A 19,892-nucleotide genomic window follows, 5' to 3' on the forward strand; every position below is an offset into this window, starting at 1 on the left:
TACATCGATTTAATGCTGCTAAATTAGACCTAAAGTCCTAGTGTAGACCAGGGCTAAATTTCACACTAGTGTTGAGGTTTGACAAGCATCCTCAGACTAGAAATATATCTACAGAACAAAAGCAAAGATAATTGAAGTTAAACTCAGTTCCTTTGCTGTCTGACAGCAAGTTCTGAAACTTTTTTTTCAAAGCAAGATTTGTTCATTCATTTGACAAAACGTTTCCCCGCCTCTCATGTAAACTGGTTTTGAATTAGGGATGTCAAGCGTTAATCTTAATTAATCGCACAATTCAAAAAATTAATCACGTGATTAATCGCACTGTTAAATAATAATAGAATACTAGGGCTGTCAAGTGATTAAAAAAGTTAATCGCAATTAATCACACTGTTAATAAGAGAATACCATTTATTTAAATATTTTAGATGTTTTCTACATTTTCAAATATATTGATTTCAATTACAACACAGAATACAAAGTGTACAGTGCTCACTTTATATTTATTTTTGATTACAAATATTTCCAAGTAAAAAATAAGAAATAGTATATTTTAATTCACCTAATACAAGTACTGTAGTGCAATCTCTTTTTTATGAAAGTTGAACTTACAAATGTAGAATTATATACAAAAAAAACCCTGCATTCAAAACTAAAACAATATAAAACTTTAGAGCCACTCAGTCCTACTTCAGCCAATTGTTCAGACAAACAAGTTTGTTTACATTTGCAGGAGATAATGCTGCCCACTTCTTGTTAACAATGTCATCTGAAAGTGGGAACAGGAGTTCGCACGGCATTGTTGTCACCGGTGTCGCAAGATATTTATGTGCTAGATGCGCTAAAGATTCATATGTCCCTTTATGTTTCAACAACCATTCCAGAGGACATGCATCCATGCTGATGATGGGTTCTGCTCGATAACGATCCAAACAGAGTTGACTAATGCATGTTCATTTTCATCATTTGAATCAGATGCCACTAGCAGAAGGCTGATTTTCTTTTTTGGTGGTTCAGGTCCTATAGTTTCCGCATTGAAATATTGCTCTCTTAAGACTTCTGAAAGCACGCCCCACACCTTGTCCCTCTCAGATTTTAGAAGGCACTTCAGATTCTTAAATCTTGGGTTGAGTGCTGTAGCTATTTTTAGAAATCTCACATTGGTGCATTTTTTGTGTTTTGGCAAATCTGCAGTGACAGTGTTGATAAATCAAACAACATGTGCTGGGTCATCATCCAAGATTGCTATAACATGAAATATATGTCAGACTGCAAGTAAAACAGAACAGGAGACATACAATTCTCCCCCAAGGAGTTCAGTCACAAATTTAATTAATGCATTATTTTTTTAACGAAAATCATCAGCATGGAAGCATGTCCTCCGGAATGGTGGTAGAAGCATGAAGGGGCATACAAATGTTTAGCATATCTGGCATGTAAATACCTTGCAGTGCCAGCTACAAAAGTGCCATGCAAATGTCTGTTCTCACTTTCTGGTGATATTGTAAATAAGAAGCAGGAAGCAGTATCTCCCGTAAATGTAAACAAAGCTGTTTGTCTTAGCGATTGGCTGAACATGAAGTAGGACTGCTTGGACCTGTAGGCTCTAAAGTTTTACATTGTTTTGTTTTTGAGTGCAGTTATGTAACAAAAAAAAATCTACATTTCTAAGTTACTTTTTCACAATAGGGATTGCACTACAGTACTTGTATGAGGTAAATTGAAAAATACTTTCTTTTGTATATCATTTTTACAGTGCAAATATTTGTAATAAAAACTAATATAAAGTGAGCACTGTACACTTTGTATTCTGTGTTGTAATTGAAATCAATATATTTGAAAATGTAGAAAACATCCAAAAATATTTAATAAATTTCAGTTGGTATTCTGTTGTTTAACAGTGTGATTAATCGTGATTAATTTTTTTAATCACCATTAATTTTTTGGGTTAATCACGTGAGTTAACTGCAATTAATTGACAGCCCTATTTTGTACATGAAACTTCAGGCCTAGACCAACGTGCACAGTTCAAACTGATGGGGAATTTGGACATATAGATTAAGAACTTTATAAGGATTTTTCAATAGAGGGAGATTTGAAAGGAATGACTGTTAGGTGCCTTTCCATGCCATAAAACCCAAAATGGAATAAAGCCACTGAAATTGATGGAACATTCCTGCCCCACCTGAAAAGCAATAAGACCATCAGTAAAATATTTCCTACCACTGATTTCCCACTGACTGTCTAAAACAACCTCTGTAGGACTCCTTGTGCTATTTTCCCATTCCACAAAAATATAAAGACACCTTCTGTCCATATGCCCCAGTAAACACAGATAATGCACCAATTGAGGCTAATCACAGATACTGTATTTGCATTGTTAATCTACTGTCAAGGTTCCTTCCCCACTCTGAACGCTAGGGTACAGATGTGGGGACCTGCATGAAAGACCCCCTAAGCTTATTCTTACCAGCTTAGGTTAAAAACTTCCCCAAGGTACAAACTTTGCCTTGTCCTTGAACCCTATGCTGCCACCACCAAGCGTGTTAAACAAAGAACAGGGAAAGAGCCCACTTGGAGATGTCTTCCCCCAGAATATCCCCTCAAGCCCTCCACCCCTTTTCCTGGGGAAGGCTTGATAAAAATCCTCACCAATTTGTACAGGTGACCACAGACCCAAACCCTTGGATCTTAAGAACAATGAAAAATCAATCAGGTTCTTAAAAGAAGAATTTTAATTAAAGAAAAGGTAAAAGAATCACCTCTGTAAAATCAGGATGGTAAATACCTTACAGGGTAATCAGATTCAAAACATAAAGAATCCCTCTAGGCAAAACCTTAAGTTACAAAAAGACACAAAAACAAGAATATACATTCCATTCAGCACAACTTATTTTACCAGACATTGAACAAAAGGAAATCTAATGCATTTCTAGCTAGATTACTTACTAATTTACAGAAGTTCTCAGTCTGCATTCCTGATCTGTTCCTGGCAAAAGCATCACACAGACAGACAGACGCCTTTTGTTCCTCCGCATATTCCAGCTTTGAAAGTATCTTTTCTCCTCTTTGGTCATTTTGGTCAGGTGCCAGTGAGGTTATCTTAGCTTCTAAACTCTTTACAGGTGAAAGGGTTCTGCCTCTGGCCAGGAGGGATTTTATTGCACTGTATACAGAAAGGTGTTTACCTGTCCTTTTATTTTTATGACATCTACCTCTTCCTTTTCCAGAAACACTGTAGCATCTGTAGCATTCTTGCATCTGACCCTTGCAAGCAATACCACATCTGATGAATACATATGTTCCCATGCCTTTAATTGCTTTCTAATGCTGAAGGGCAGAACTATAACACAGATAAAAAATTTGCAGAGTCTAATTCATTTTTTTTAAAATTGTTCCTCTTTCCAAGTGTTTCACATTCCATGCTTACTTGTTAGCTTCTTGAGAGACAGAGTGCAACACATCATGTCCATTTACAAAGATTACAAATTATTCAACCCTAACACTTTCACAATATATTGCAAAACAAACTTTTCTCAGACCTCCACACGTTTTAGGAATCACAAGCAACCTGACCCTGCTTAATCAGAACTCCATTTCTAGGTCATCTCTTTGATTTCTCAACGTTGTTGTCTTGATTAGTTGCAGAGTAATAGTTTCTCTACACGTCACTATCTTGTATCTTCAGTTTCTCACTAAACAGCCTTTCCAATCTCAACTATTATAGCCAGAATAAAGGTTTAAAAAAAACAGTTCAGGGTCAAATGAAACATTTTGTTTTGATTTTGAGCGTTGAATGTTTGAATTGTTTTTTCATGACATTAAAGATTTCTAAATAAGAAGCCATTTCCAGGTGAAAAATTAAAACAGCTTATTTAGAACTTGTCAGAAAGAAAATGTTTTTATTTTGTGGGAGAGGTGTTTTTTTAATTTTTTTAAGAAACACAGACAATTTGGTGAAACCCATATGAATTCACAAAATGTTTTGGTGTCACCAAATCTGCATTTTACACTGAAAAATGGTTCGGTCAAAGATTTTTGCCCTGCTGTACTTAGGAGAGGGCAAGTAGATTTGCTTAAAAAAAAAAAATAGTGGATAAGTAGCAGTTGAAGCCATGTGAGTGGAGGAGATTCTCGAAAGAAAGGCTGTAAAGTGAGATGGGAAGAAGACTAAGAACAGACAGATGGTGAGTAACTCAAAGCTGATAAGCTCGTCTCCTGCAGACTGGAACCTGGAATAAATATTATGTCTTGAGAAGACCCAGGTTTATAATTTATCAGCTATGTAGTCCTAGTAATCAAGAATAATGACCAAAATAAATTTTAAAAATATCACAGTGAATGACATCAGATTTTTAGAACAACAAAAATAGAGGTCTGAAACCAAGAGGTCACTAGAGTTGTTATCTTGAGCCATCCAAATTAACTCATTATGGGAAGCGAGGAGATCTGATTGTTGAGAAATAAGCATGTTTTTCAGATTATATTTGAAATTATTTTGTAATAAAAACAAAATGTTTATTATTTTGTGGCTATAGATATTTTACTTATAGGGCTTCATTTGTTTTGTTCTATTTTCAGGTTGTGTTTGATCTATACAAAGAGTGAAAATGTAAGTCATTGACTTCAGTGGAGGTACATCATGAATGAACTTGGTCCTGGGCAGTGTTCCCATTAATTTTTCCCTCCCATGTGTGGAATTAATTTTGTTATGTGCACCAATATGGAGGTGATATGTGGGGGTTGGGGTGCAGGGGCTCTGGGGTGGGGCTGGGGATGAGGGGTTTGGGTGTGGGAAGGGGCACCAGGGCTACGGTGAGGAGAGAGGACTCCCCCCAGCTCTCTCTTCCCACAGCAATACCTGGGCTGTGAGAGAGAGGCGCCTCTCCGCACCATGGCAGCTCCGGGGTTGGGGCTGCAGGATAGGCACCGCTTCCCTGGCCCCAGCAGATCCAGGCCGGGGCTGGGCTCTGGCCAGGGGAGGGGCGCTCCAGCTGCACCTGGGTCCGGGCTGGGCCGGGCTGCCCTGGCCGCGTCTGGGGCTCGACCCGGCCAAGCTGCCCAGGGAGCACCTGGGGCTGGGCCAGGCCACTCCAGTTGCACCTGGGTCCACGCTGCCCTGGCTGCGGCTAGGGCCAGGCTCCGGTCGCACCTGGGTCCATGCTGCCCCAGCCGCACCTGGGTCTGGGCTGGGCCGCTCTGTCTGTACTTGGGTCTGGTCCAGGCCGGGCCACTCCTGGGTCTGTGCCACCCCGAGCTACGCCTGAGTCCAGGCCGTGGCTGGGGCCGGGCTGGGCTGGGCCACCCTGCCAGGACCGGGCACCCCGGCCATGGCAGGTTGGGGGCCTGGCTAGGTTGGGGCCGGGGGAGGGGCGCCCCTCCCCTGGCCAATCCCCGGCCACAGTAGGTCCCCAGGTGGGTTCCCTGAACACCTGCACAGCGCTAAATATGCTGCTGCATGGCCGCGCCACTTACAGGAAACTTAAGTCCTGGGGTCAGTTTTGTTCAACATCTTCATTAATGATCTGGATGATGGGATGGATTGTACCCTCAGCAAGTTTGCGGATGACAGTAAGCTGGGGGAGAGGTAGCTATGCTGGAGGGTAGGGATAGGGTCCAGAGTGACCTAGACAAATTGGAGGATTGGGCCAAAAGAAATCTGATGAGGCTCAACAAGGACAAGTGCAGAGTCCTGCACTTAGGAAGGAAGAATCCCATGCACTGCTACAGGCTGGGGACTGACGGGCTAAGCGGCAGTTCTGCAGAAAAGGACCTGGGGATTACAGTGGATGAGAAGCTGGATATGAGTCAACAGTGTGCCCTTGTTGTCAAGAAGACTAATGGCATATTGGGCTGCGTTAGGAGAAGCACTGCCAGCAGATCAAGGGAAGTGATTATTCCCGTCTATTCGGCACTGGTGAAGCCACATCTGGAGTATTGTGTGGCCGGGAGGCAGGGCATGGGGGAGTGGATCTCTGGGGACCTGGGGCGGGTGCTGGGCTGTGAGGGAGCGGGGAAGATCTGTATGTTGAGGCACTAGGGAGTGGGGGTTCTGTGTGCAGTACTGGGCAGTTGTGGTGGGGCTGTGGGCAGGGGGGCACCGGACAGGGGTGGTGGCGTGCAGGGCACTGTGCATTAGTGGCAGGGTCTGGGGGAGGGGCGCTGAGCATAGCGGGTCCAAGGGGGCTCTGGCCATAGGGAATGTGGGGGGGAAGGCTGTTCTGTTGTTAGGTGGGTGGGATGTGTGGCATGGCATGACCCGCCCCACGAGGGAAAGGGGCATGCTGGCAGCCCTCGTAAAACCCAACTGTTGTCTTTGTGCTTGGAAGAAGTGCAGGGGCTGTTTCCTCCATGCAACCCTGAGGCCCTGGCCCTGCTTTGTTGCACCAGGAGAGCTAGCTGTGACTGGCTGTGGAGTTATGAAGGCACATGGCTGCAGTGATGCAGCTCCACAAAGGCCCCCCCATGTGCTAGTGCTTAATCAGCAAAGCTGAGTCCTGAGGAAGCAGGAGCTTGTTGACAAGGCACCTATTTTATTTTTTTAATAATTCCTAAATTTCTGTCATTTGCCAGATAACACCATGGTTAAAGGGAAGAAGCACTGTAAGTGTAGTTCTCTCCCTGCAAATGTTATGCACCAGTCCTAGCGAATGTTTCAAAAACAATAGCTATAAATAATAAGATGCAGAGACATACTTTACAGGTGAGTCAGATTATGCCAAACAAACAGGTGAACGCCTACATGATGCCCCAAATGAGACAGACACATCTAAGTACTTGGTTTGCAGCTGTACCATTTAGAGGGTTCCCTAATCACAGTTTACCTAGTCTCTGAGGTTCATGCCCGCACAGAGCAGGCAGGTACTATCACCTACTTAGAGAGCTCCCATGCCTCCTGGATTTTGAGAGGCCTCAGATTTGATAGAAGTAGCTCTGCAGTGTAGCTAACTCTAGATGCTATCATTTCACATCATTTCCTGCTTCCTCTCCATTAGGCAGAGCTATAGGAGAAGCACAGGGTTCCCTCTTCAAGAGCCAGGACACTGTACAACTTTCTGTGGTGGAGACTCGTTTGTGATGAATTGATGGGTAGTTACCCTCTCCTATCACACCGACTGCTATTAGGGGTCGGTAAATAATTGATTTTTTTTTTTGTTTGCTGGCAGTTCCAAAAATATTGGGGGGGAAATTGATTCTGGTTGAACCCAATCCAGAAATTTAAAAAAAAAAATCAGTAAATCAAAAAAGTCTATTTTGGGTTGAATGAAATGTGCTGTGCCTGTGCATTTTTAAAGGGCTTGAGTCACAAAAGGGGGAGGGGAGGAGCCCATCATATAACCATTAGCCAACTAGTTAGGGTGCTCACCTGGGTTGTGGGAGATCTTGCTTCAGTTCTTTCTTCTGCCTGATGTGGAATGGGGATTTGAACTTCGGTCTCCTACCTCACAGGAGCGTGCCTAGGGTTGCCAATTTTGGCTGGACATATTCCTGAAGGTTTCATCACATGACGTAATCCTTTCATTCTTGGAGACTCCAACTCAACCCTGGAGGGTTGGAAACCCTAAGTGTGCCTGAATCATTGGCCTATAGGGTATTTTGGGGAAGAGGTGTTGAAGCTGTTCCATTTTTATTTAAAAAATTAAGTGGAGCAAGGAATTGAACCAAGAGCTCCCACATCCCTGGTGAGTGCCCTAAGAACCAGGCTATCGAGCAGTTTTCATGCCCTCTTGTCCAATGATTATTCAAGTATTTTATAGAAAGTGGAACCACTCCAGGAGAAATGGAATAACAAGAAGGGCGAGAAGAAGAAAATAACAGATTGAAACTTTGTCTACACGAGAGAGTTTCTACTGTTCCTAATATTGGTTCACTTTCAAAGATGGTAGCAACAGCAATAACATGGACATTTTTAACTGTGTCCTCTAAATTGCTCAGAACAGGTCTAATCAGCATAGTGTTAAAACACTGGTGCGTACAGGAATCTGTTCTACACTAGACTACATTTCCTATATTGCATTACATTTCCCAAGGATAAAATTCCACAGTCAGAAAAGAGGTACTGACATAATTGATGCTGATGACAGCTCAGAAAGGAATGGAACCTATGATTCACAAATTCCAATACATAGGCAAATGTGCTGCCTACCAAAATTCCCCCATTACTTCAATTGAATAAAATATTCTTCTCACTTCCTGTCCTAAATTCTAGTGTAGCATTTCTAGCTCCATTTTTAGTGGCTGTCCTATTTTAACTCCACAGTGCTTTGAGGTGCTACACAAGTCATTAAGAATTAATTGCTGTTTACTTGTCAGAATGTAGACTGAATAGGGAAGTGGCAGCACCGCTGTTTCAAAATATTGCTGAGAGAGGTAAGCCTCTTCTGTGGCACTGTCTGAGATTCCAAAGCAAACAAACAAATTACATGGGTGAGAGTCTGAGGAAACCCCACCCCCATCTTAAAAATTTGAAAAAATGGCATGTAGAAGTGGTACCTAAAAAAGTGGAGAGGGTAACAGAAGATCAGGGAAAACAACTTACGAATGGTGACCCATTCCACTTTCCAGTAACCTTATTAAATACAGTGCAAGGAAATCAAAAGGTGTATATAATCATTTCATGAGTAAGTCACCATCTGGAATAATTAAAAAGACACTGTTCAAAGACATTTTTGTCACTGTTGTTACAAGTAACACCTAAGATGACTGGAACTGAAAGAGATTAAGGGAAAATATTTTTCAACTTGCCTGCCATGTGCCTCTGACAGCTCTTTGGGTATAATCTGTTCCCTTTCCCACCGTCTAGTCAACTAGACCCAATCCTGGAGAAAGAACCCACTGGCTGGGCCCTGTGCAGAACCTGATTGAAGTCAGTGGGGCTGTGTGTGAGTGCAGAGGTCAACCTGCACTATTGTCTTTGCAGAGCAAAGGCCTTAATCAGTTTTCCTGTTTGTCTTGGTCTTTTATGCAGCAATGTGGGAGAGAAACACATTTTTAAAAATAGGAAAATGTGCTTTTGAAACCGCAAAAATTGTCCGAGAGGCGCAAGAGCAAGTCTAGCACCCAAAGCTACTTTGAACTCTGTTTTTTGAAACTGACTAGATTTTAAGTAGATGTTATCTCTAACATTCCCTTCTCCCCAATCCCATGCTGCCAACTACTCTCCGTTCTTAATGTTCCATTTGCTCTCTCACCTAAATATTGCATACTTAGCAACACTGAACGTTTCCCTGGCAGAAGTGATGGGTTCTCTTCAGCTCGTGACTCAGCCTGACATCAGTTCCTACTCCCTAGCTAGCACCTCTTTATCCTTACAGTGGGAGATTGGTAGCTAATGGTTCCTTTTCCCATCTCTCCCCTTGAAGGCATTTTGGAAAAGTTAGCCACATTTGTCCTCTAGCCAGAGCTCCTGCCTAGAGTAAAGGAAATAAGAAGCAGACTGTTAAATAGCAAGACTTTTTCCCTAAGCTTTTCAGAATTATTTTTAAAGACCAACCTTGCTCTGAGACTGTACCTGTTCCATTCTGTATTAACAAGTATTTGTATATATGGTGGAACTGTACTTTATATACATTACAACACTTTATTTTAAATGTAAACTCCAGTCCTGAAAACACTTATAAATGTGCTTAACTTTAGGCATGTGAGTAATTCCATTGAAAACACTGGGATCTAAATTTAAACATGTACATAGGAGTTTGCAAGATCAGGGCCTTAGTGACTTAGCTTGATAAGTACACATTCAGTAATTTTTTTTACATTTAGGGCTTTAAGAGCCTTCTTTAGAATTAACATAGAACTCAGACTAATTCTTTTCCAACACATTTCATTTAGGCACTTAGATAAACAGCAGAGAGTTTTGTGTCTCTCCTTCCACTGATGAAGGACACTTGCATAATATTGCAAATATCTTGAAGGCGGATAAGATTCAGGGTGTTGCAGGAAGGTTAAACTGTCTGTGCTCACTGACAGAAATTAATCAGGAATAGCTTTTTAGTTGCTTGGGATTTGGCTGAAAGGTTAACTTGCACATTAGTAGAAGCAATACAAACGAGGTAGAAGTTCATAAAGTTCCCATGCCTAGTTGCTGCTGTTCTGTTTGGAGTGAAGAAAAGATGGTTTATCATCACACTTGAGGGAGGTAAATTTTATGGTACTTACAAAGAGCACACAGACATGCAGACACTTAAAGGGTGGAAGATAGCATTTGAACTAGTGAACAACACAACAAAAGGAATTTTTGGGTGGTGATACATGTGCAAATCCTTAGTTTACATAAAGCACCATGAGATTCTAGTCTCCATGTGGAGCACACAAGATCTAAGTATTTAAGGTCTCATATGAAAGACCCCATATAGCAAGACTGTGGTACTCAGTTTATCTGCACTGGAAGAACGAAGAGCTGAGACAAGCTTAAGTGGATGTGAACCTGAAGTTTCTGGGGCCATAAAAGATCCTTAGCCAGCTAGGGAAAAATTATTCAGGTGCAAACACTGTGTAGGGATGCCATAGAGAAGGATAGAGAATGTGCTCGGAAGAGGCCAAGATGTTCTGAAGATCCAGGAGTCCCCACAGTGCCCATGCTCCGCTGCTGTGGCTGCCTGGGTACCCCATAGGCATACCCCAGGGGATGCTGCCATAAAGTAGAGCAATTCCTTCTTGCTGTACTTAACACACCACGTGCCACACTGGCTCCCAGAGCAGACAGGAATAGGGAGAGGTTGAAGCTGGCTCAAAGCTGTGCCTTTCTGTGCTGCCCCCCCCCCCCATCCTCTCCCAAAAGACACAGAACACCAGCTGAGGCATTTTAAATCTGGTGCTTAGATCAGAAAGTCCTCACTGTAATTTTCAAAGAGCTTGGTCATATATTCATGCAGTAGCCCAGAACAGAGCTTGCAACTGCCAAAGCAAGGGAAACCCCAATAAGCAGCAACATTTTAAAAATATGTTCTTAATGTTTTACGTATTTATAGCTGGCTTTTTTCATTTCCCCCCTCTTCTTCCTCAGAACCGCTCCCACCGTTTCATCCCATAACCTACCATTTTGCTCTCAAAGAAATGTGATAACTTTGGAAACAAACCTTCTGAGAATCAAGGAAATACCTTGTACACAATTTTTGTCAACTGATTAATCTTGATTTACTTACTGCTGTCACAGAAGCAGCAGAGTCCCAAACCAAATAAGGCCCCTATCCTGCAAGTATCCATTTACTTCAATGGGCTTTACATCAGTCTCTTAGACCTGGTCTACACCTAAAACTTAGGTTGACCTACCTATGTCACTCTGGGATGTGAAAAATTCACACTCCTGAGAGATGTATTTCAGCTGACCTAAGCCCCAGTATAGACGCTGCTAGGTCAACAAAAGAATTCTTCCATCAATCTAGCTACCACCTCTCAAGGAGGTGGATTAATGACAGCGATGAACAAATCTCTTCCATCACTAAATGGCTACTATGCTACACTAGTATAGCTGCAGCTGTGCTGCTGCTGAGCTTGTAGTTTTAGATATACACTAGGCCTAGATTTTTAAAGTTATTTATTGCACCACCTACCTGACTTAGGCCAAGGCTACACTTAAAACTCTGCATTGGCGCAGCTTAGGGTGACTACACAGCAAGTGTGAAAAATTAGAATACTTTTTTTTTTCAGGGTGGGGGTGTAGCTGCATATATCAGACAAAGCCCCTAATATTTGGATGGTCCCAATAATAACGGGACATTTGGTCACTGTGATGCAGCTGCGCTGCTGTAACACTTTAATGAAGATGCTGTAAGCTGACGGGAGTCAGCTCTCCCGCTGGCGTAGTTAATCCACCTCCCCAAGAGGCGGTAGCTGTGTTGACATGACACTGTCCACCACGGGGGGGTTAGGCTGGTATAACTGCATCGCTCAGAGGTGTGGATTTTTCACAGCCATGAGCAACGTAGTTATACCAATATAGGTCTGTAGAGTAGACCTCATGAGCCTAAAAGTGACTTGGGGGACGGGAGGGAGGGGAATCGATCTAAGTTATGCAACTTCAGCTATGTGAATAACGTAGCTGAAGTCGACATACTTAGATTGACTTACCGTGGTGTGTTCACCACGGTGAGTCGACTGCTGCCACTCCCCCATCGACTCTGCCTGCGCCTCTCGCAGCACTGGAGTACAGGAGTCGACAGGAGAGCGCTCGGGGATCGATTTATCGCATCTAGATTAGACACAATAAATCGATCCCCGCTGGATCGATCGCTGCCTGCCAATCCGGTGGGTAGTGAAGACATACCGACATTTCAGAGCCTAAACTTTCAAGGAGTCTTAGGAGCCTAAGGCCTGGTCTACACTAGAAAATTAGGTCGGTTTAACTAAGTCAGTCACGAATGTGAAAAATCCACACCCCTAGATCAGCACAGTTAAGCCAACCTAAATCCCCTTGTAGACAGCACTTGGTCAATGGAAGAATACTCCTATCAGTTTGGCTACCACCTATCAGGAAGGTGGATTACCTATGTTGATTGGAGAACCCCTCCCATCCACGTTGGTAGTGTCTATGCTGAAGCACTACAGTGGCACAGCTGTACTGCTGTAGCATTTTAAGTGTAGACAAGTCACTTTTGAAAATGAGACTTAGGCTCCTAAGTCAGTTAGGTGTTGCAACACTGAGTAGAGCAATACCAGAATACCTTTAAAAATCAGGGCCTAGTCTAACTTTAATGTGGCAACTAACATTAGTAAGAGTTTGCCGGATTGGGCCAGTCCTGCATGCTGAACTGAACCCAGTTGGAGATTAGGGCTCTTGACACTTTGCATGACCAGGACCTGAATGTGCAGAGTGATTGCAAAGTTGTTGCCTTATACAACTATTCCCTTTAAAATAAAAACTACGGTGGAGGGAGGGTATGGAAAGGTGAGGAGAAAAAAATAAAAAAATATTTACCATTTTTATTAAATTGCATAAAATACAGACTGGGAAATATAAAAAGAAAGGATCAATGATAACCCAACTAAATATAACTGCAATATCAAACACCCATCAAGTCATAGTTAAACACAAATTATTGATTAGAAAAATAGTATCCAATATCTCAAACCACACGCATCTATGTGAAAAGATCTGCTCTACAAATTATTTTGGGGAAGTTCTATGGCCTGTGTAATACAGGAGGTCAGACTGATCACAATGGTCCCTTCTGGCTTTGGAATCTATGATTCTATAATTATTTAGGGAAACAAGAGCTAAATAGCTGTCAAAACATTGGTAAACGTGTCTTAGCCCACTGATGTTTATTTCTTAGATTAGGTTAAAATTGAAAATAAAGGGTTTGTTCAGCCAGAGTGGAGGGATTAACTCTCCTGGACCAGGATTTGTTTTCAGTAATATTTATTATCTTTTACCTCATTCCTTTAAACAGAGTAATCACCTAATTTGTTTAAGAGAAAGATAAGAATAAATATCAATGTGTCTGATAATTTCTTTTTAGCCATTGATTATACTCACTGGCTGATGTTTTCTGGGTGGCTCAAATGGAGTAATACAAGCATAATTTGATTTGAATAGTGGTTTAGGTTAATTGAATACTTGGTGATTATTAAACAAATGTAGCAACTACAATGATGCGGTCTGATTTTTCACATGATGTTTTTCTTTCTAATGACATGGAGTGTATGATGTAAAAATATTGCTAGTTTACATATATTTTAGTTGATATGGATCAACCAAATCAGAAAATTCCTTACATATCAATCATCTTAGTTTCTTTTTTAATATACCAGTAGAATTAACTGTGATAAATGTTTTAAGTTTTTTAAAATTCCATTTGCAAACCCTCCTGATAGATGTAAATAGAGTAAGTTGTACAAAGTCCTGCTGGCCTTGTGGTTAAGGGCTGAGCCTCAGAAGACCTACGCTAAGTTTTCTCAAAACAGATGCTTAAAGTTAGGCTCTTGTGTCCTTATTTGGTTGCCTAAATTACTGGTCCTCACAACTCAGACATTTTATTCTATTATTTATTGTATTAATTAGTTACCTGACGGTAATATGCCAAGAGAAAAGACTGAGGTGTATGTATCTCTGTTGCTACATGGTGTCATTTTAAAAGTCACCTTACTTTGGAAAAAATAAAATTGGTAGTCAGTTTTGTTTTACCCATTTTTTAATACTTGTGTTTTCTTCTCCTCCACCTCTATGTATTTATGACAACCTACTGCATAATCCTGAATATGTGTTATGTTTTTAATGTACCTTCTAGGTATTGGGGTAGGAGTTCTAGTACGAGAGTATGGCAAGCTCTCCAACCTGGACAAGTTCTACTTTGCATTTCCTGGAGAGGTTCTGATGAGAATGCTCAAACTCATCATTCTACCCTTGATCGTATCAAGCATGATTACAGGTATGACTAAAAATATGCTGTTTATGATGTTCCTTCAACTGCTGTTTGGTTTTTCTTCTCCTTTTTTGTGAAAATAAATTGTAAGAATATTTTATTAAACTCTTATCTGCAATCCTAGATTATAAAAATTCTATTTATGTGAAATGTTTCTATATAGAATGTGAATGGAAATAGAAGATTAAGTCAGAATGTGATAGATAATGCTGCTAAAAACCAGATGTATGATAAAACTCTCCCACGATCATTTGCAGGTCTTGTAAATCATCTCTCCCACACCATTCTTGATGGTGGATTAAGTGCTTCCCAATTATGGGTCCAAATCTGCAAATACTAACTCTGTGTACTCTCTATGAATGCACAGTAGTAAGTACTACAACTAGTAGTAAAATATTTGCAGGATCAAGCTTTAAATGCAGAAGGTGGCAGAACTGGCTGTCAAATATGCTCTAACTACAAGTTTGTTGTGGTATTTTTTTCATTTGTTTGTTTTTTATTCTCTCACTTTTTGTTCAGGAAACAAAAGCTCAAGTAGTCTTCCTTTAACACTCCATAATAAACCCACCCATGTTTGCCAAAGTGCTCTACTCTGTCATCTCCATGCAGTCTTTGCTTTTGGCTTGTGTTCAATATGCCCTTTGTCGTTTGGCTGGGTTATCATGGAAAGGGCTACAGGATTTGACTGAGGAGAGGGAGATCACCTTGTGGTTGGAGAGTGAGTGAGAGAATGCTGAGCATAGGGATGGCATGAAAGAAGGGTTGAAGACAAGATTGGTAGGAAGGAATAAAAGCAGCAGTCAGAGGCATGTACGCTGTAAGGGACTCAATCCTGAGTTTACTGAAGTCCATGGCAAAGATCCCATTGATTTCCATGATGCAGGATCAAATGCTATGCGGCAATTGCCAGAAAATGAGTGCAGCAATAGAGGCAGGAGTGGAGCTGGCCAAGCCTTGGAGGCATGATTCTGGTGTAAAGGTGAGAGGAAGCCAGTGAAGGAATTTGAGATGAGGAGAAACAAGAGCAGCAGCAGCAGCAAAGTTTTTGTTGGGGTTTTTTTTGGCGCCATTATTTTGGATACGTGAAAGGGAGTTGCAAGAAGGAAGTTGCAAAAATCAAGATGAGAAGTGGCCACAACATAGACAAGGTTTTTATCAGAAGTGATTAATATGAAAGAGGAGATTTTAGAGATTTCCCAACAGCCAGGATGTGGGGGGAAGAAAAAGAGGAGAAAAAATACCCTAAATTTTAAATGATGGAGAGAGCGGTGGCTATTTTATGGTGCTGGAGATGGGAGGGAGAAGGAAGGAAAGAGGAGTTCTATTTTTTATCATGTTGAATTTGAGTCAGTGACAAGAGTTCCAGGAAAAGCTATCAAGAGGAAATAAGGCCTTTTCTCTTTTCAAACAAGCTGTGAAATAGGCTCACTCCTTTGAGTGGTGGATGAAACTGGACCTGGATTTTCAAAATAAGTGATATAATCCAGTTAATTTGTACAGGCTTCAGAGGATCCAAATTCATTATTCATGAATAAGGCTATGATTTAATCGTGAGTGTTTTTAGTAAAAGTCATGGACAGGTCATGGGCAAAAAACAAAAAATCACGGCCCTATGACCTGTCCATGACTTTTATTAAAAATATTCATGATTCAATCTTGGGGGGGGGCCGCACTGCAGGGGGAAAGCTGGGGGCCCGCTGTGCGGGAAGAATCCCAGGGGGCCTGCTGCTGCTCCGGCCCTGGCAAAGGGGGAGTCCCAGAGGGCCCGCCACTGCTCCAGCAGCAGCTGGGAGGGGGGAGCCCTGAGGCCAGCTGCATTGGCCGGTGCAGCTGGCTGTGAGACTGCCCAAGTAGATGGCTGCAGAGCTGCTCCAGCAGTGGTCGGTGTGGCTGTTCCCAGTGTTGCCTAAGCAGCTGGCTCTGGTGCCAGCTGCTTGGAAGGCCCTAGGGTCAGCCACACTGGCCACTGCAGAAGTTGCGGACGTCGCAGGAAGTCACGGTATCCATGACTTCCGTGACCTCCATGGCAGACACAGAACCCTATTCATGAAACAAGTTCCTGTCCAACATTTCTGTTAGTGACATAATTTTCCCCCCACATAATATGCTTACCACCTACCATTTCCCCCAAAAATATCAGTAATCTGTGTTTGTAACTACTATTGGGAACTCAGAATTCACTGTCTATAGACTGCAAGGCCTAAATTCATAAAAAGAGACCCGTGTGAGCTGTTTTGCTGTTGCCTTGGCAGATTTGGTTTCCGTTGAACACAAGTGCATATTTGTCATACAAATGTGGCAGTTTCTTGGCACAGAACTCAAACAGCTTTTGCTAAAGAAGAAAAGACCAGACAGTGTCATTGCCTGGGCAATCAACATTCCAATTCTGTTCAGTAATTTATGTATTGCTTTAAGTTCTGTAACTCCTGGAGATATTGACAATAACTTCCAGTATCCAGATAGCTATGAAGTGCTTGCTAAGAAAACAGAACAGGCATGTCCATGCAAGGTAGTCATTTACACTGCTATCACTATTTTCCTTCATCCTGCTGTGCAAGACATTGAGTGGATACTGCTTTTGCCACATGGAAAGTACAATAGGATAGTATTGAGGAACTGTCGCAGACTGAGGTGTCATTAGAGGAGGTTTTGGAACAAATTGATAAACTAAACAATAATAAGTTACCAGGACCAAATGGTATTCAAGAGTTCTGAAGAACTCAGGTGTGAAATTGCAGAACTACTATTATTGAAATCAGCTTCTGTCCCAAATGAGTGGTGGATAGCTAATGTGGTGCCAATTTTTAAAAAGGGCTCCAAAGGTGATCCCAGCAATTACAGGCTGGTAAGCCTGACTTCAGTACCAGGCAAACTGATTGAAATTATAGTAAAGAACAAAATTATCAGACATATAGATGAACATAATTTGTTGAGGAAGAGTCAACATGGTTTTTGTAAAGGGAAATCATGCCTTGCCAATCTACTAGCTCAGTGAATGTAGTAGATGCCAATCTACTAGCTCAGTGGTTTGAGCATTGGCTTGCTAAACCCAGGGTTGTGAGTTCAATCCTTGAGGAGGCCATTTAGGGATCTGGGGCAAAAATGGGGGATTGGTCCTGCTTTGAGCAGGGGTTGGACTAGATGACCTCCTGAGGTCCCTTCCAACCTTGATATTCTATGATTCTAATACTCCTTGCTACGGAGTCATTTTCCATTTGTGCAGTGAGTGTTCCTTCCTCAGTGAAGTACTTTGCATTTGTCCTTATTGAATTTCATGCTATTTACTTCAGTTTGTCCTGTTCATTTCTAATTTTAATCCTATCCACCAAAGGACTTGCAACCCCTCCTAGCTTTGTATAGGCCACAAACTTTATAAATGTACTTTCTATGCCATTATGTAAATCATTTATGGTCTGGTCTCTTGATTTTCCCTTGATACAGGATACACTTTAAAATAAATTGACCATGATGGGGAAAATCTTAGCCCCAATGAAGTAAATAGCAAAACTCCCAATGATTTCTTCCGTGAGGCAAGGATTTTACCTGATGCATTTTCAACACTGGGAAGCAAAATCCCCCCTCTCTTGTGTAAATGGAGAGCTTGGCAAGAGATAATTTTCCTCTGCTGTCTTGGTTTCCCACGCTGTAAAGGAGAGATGATAATACTTGCATGGCTACCTCACAGAGGTATTGTGAGGATGAAGGGCCTGCTCCTGTGGAAGCTAGTGGGAGTTTAGCCTTTGATCTTATGGGAGCAGGACTAGGCCCTAGTAACTAGTCAATGTAAGTGCTAGGTGGAAATATTATTTGTGACGTCTCCCCATCTCCCCTGATAAAGCTTTAGAAAATCTTATTAAAATATGAGAAATGTGGTTATTATGCTGTCAAGAGCTCTGGGAATATAGGAGATTCAGTATAATACAGTGTTCTTTTTAATTAATTTTAGTTTACCGCAGAGACCAAGTTGTAATTATTCACATCTCCCCATACCTAATTTTATTGGCTAGCAGATATTGGGGGCTTGGTTTACTAGAATTTAAAAAAAGTTTCAGAAGGTATACAGATGCAGGGCATCTATTAAACATGTTTCTAAATAGAGCTCATCTAATTAGTTTCAGCTTCCATTCTTCACAGACTTAAATTTACAAAGTGGTTGTTTCACAGTCTAACTCTAGTAAATGTGAAAGCTGCTGATGAATACTGCAAATGCATGAATAATGTTTAGTGACTGCCAAACATCAGTGCATAGAATCATCTGACTCCATATGCCTTAAGAGAAAGGAAGTGGTAGGAAACAAATGCTTGAGTGAAGTAATGAAAACAGGTCATTCTTCTGAAGCAAAATGTAAATATTGTCAGCTTTGTGCTGATTCACCTAATCAAAATTTATCTTTCCTTGTAAGTGTGTAAACCCCAATTACCACAACAGGTGCAAACCCCAGCTTGTCCTTGTTTGCAGGTCAGCATCAGTGCAGCGGCAATGATTGCTGACCATTGATGACTGAATTGGGACTATTCCAAGTGCAGACTAGACCTGAGTAAAAATCCTTTTCTCCTTACACTTGCTCAACTTTCACTGTTTGTTGTGATGATTTTACTAGCTCTGAAGTCAGCACAGATTGCTCCAGAACAAATAAGACCTGCATTTCTATGTGGAAAAAAATCAAAAACTTTTTAAAAAATATGTAAAATTGTTTATACCTTCTTTGTAAATCATAAAGGAGCAATAAATAAATAAAAGGCACAAGCCAATTTTTATTTCCTGTAGTGTTTGGGAATTAGATAGTATCCCTTTAAATAGTTTTGACCCTTTAGTGGCCCTCACAGTCTTCTGTAGTTCAGAAGCCACTAGAGCCCTGCAGAGCAGCAGTGTGTATATGAAGCTAGGCTATACATATATATCATTAGCAAACACTGTTATTTGGACCCCACTGTGCCGGGTGGTTACTTTACATCATGTCTATTGTGTAAAGAGCAAAAAGACACATTTCCCTTGCAAGTCACCTTTACGTTTTGGGCTGAAGGATGCCAAAGGCAAACACCCCATGGTGTTCAGTGTTACTGAGGCAGAGAGAACTGCAGTGTCTTGGGCTATTAATAGACAAGGATTTGCTTCCATTCTCTTAAGACTGTACAGCCAGTCCTGTCCCATCAATATTGGTTGCCATCATGAAACATAGGCAGTCTCTGCATTATTTAAGGTTTTTAATTATAATAAAATTTTGAAGTGCTGTTCTGGTTCACAGAGCATGATCACCACCAACTCACAAGGGCAAAGAGTCTAAAGAAAGCATGCTGCAGTATCTGTAGCCTTCAATCTCTTTCTGACTCATGTCACTGAGGATCTATTGTTTGTGGCAATCTGATCAAACCAAAAGTTAAAGTAATTCACTGTGCTGTACTGACTTTCTTTATGTGCCATGAGCTACCCTCTTCCTTTCCTGTATTTCTTTATATGTAGTAACATTAATGCCACGAGCCGTTAAAATACTTACTGTCTTAGCGTTTCCTTTGTAGGAGCTGTAAGCTAAT

General features: G+C 41.4%; 2 protein-coding genes across 3 annotated transcripts in view; one reads left to right on the forward strand and one right to left on the reverse strand.

Moving 5' to 3' along the window:
* The window catches only part of SPATA6L (spermatogenesis associated 6 like), a 146,895-nt gene that overhangs the window by 27,160 nt on the left and 99,843 nt on the right, over positions 1-19,892 (reverse strand). The gene's annotated exons all lie outside the window — the stretch shown is intronic.
* The window catches only part of SLC1A1 (solute carrier family 1 member 1), a 74,920-nt gene that overhangs the window by 16,287 nt on the left and 38,741 nt on the right, over positions 1-19,892 (forward strand). For both annotated transcript variants that reach the window (XM_073345246.1, XM_073345247.1), the window contains exon 2: positions 14,226-14,366. In XM_073345246.1, the coding sequence (XP_073201347.1) occupies positions 14,226-14,366 (141 nt within the window). The remainder of the gene's footprint in view (positions 1-14,225; positions 14,367-19,892) is intronic.

Source organism: Lepidochelys kempii, chromosome 5 (genome assembly GCF_965140265.1).
Source record: "Lepidochelys kempii isolate rLepKem1 chromosome 5, rLepKem1.hap2, whole genome shotgun sequence".
Taxonomy (NCBI): Eukaryota; Metazoa; Chordata; order Testudines; family Cheloniidae; genus Lepidochelys; species Lepidochelys kempii.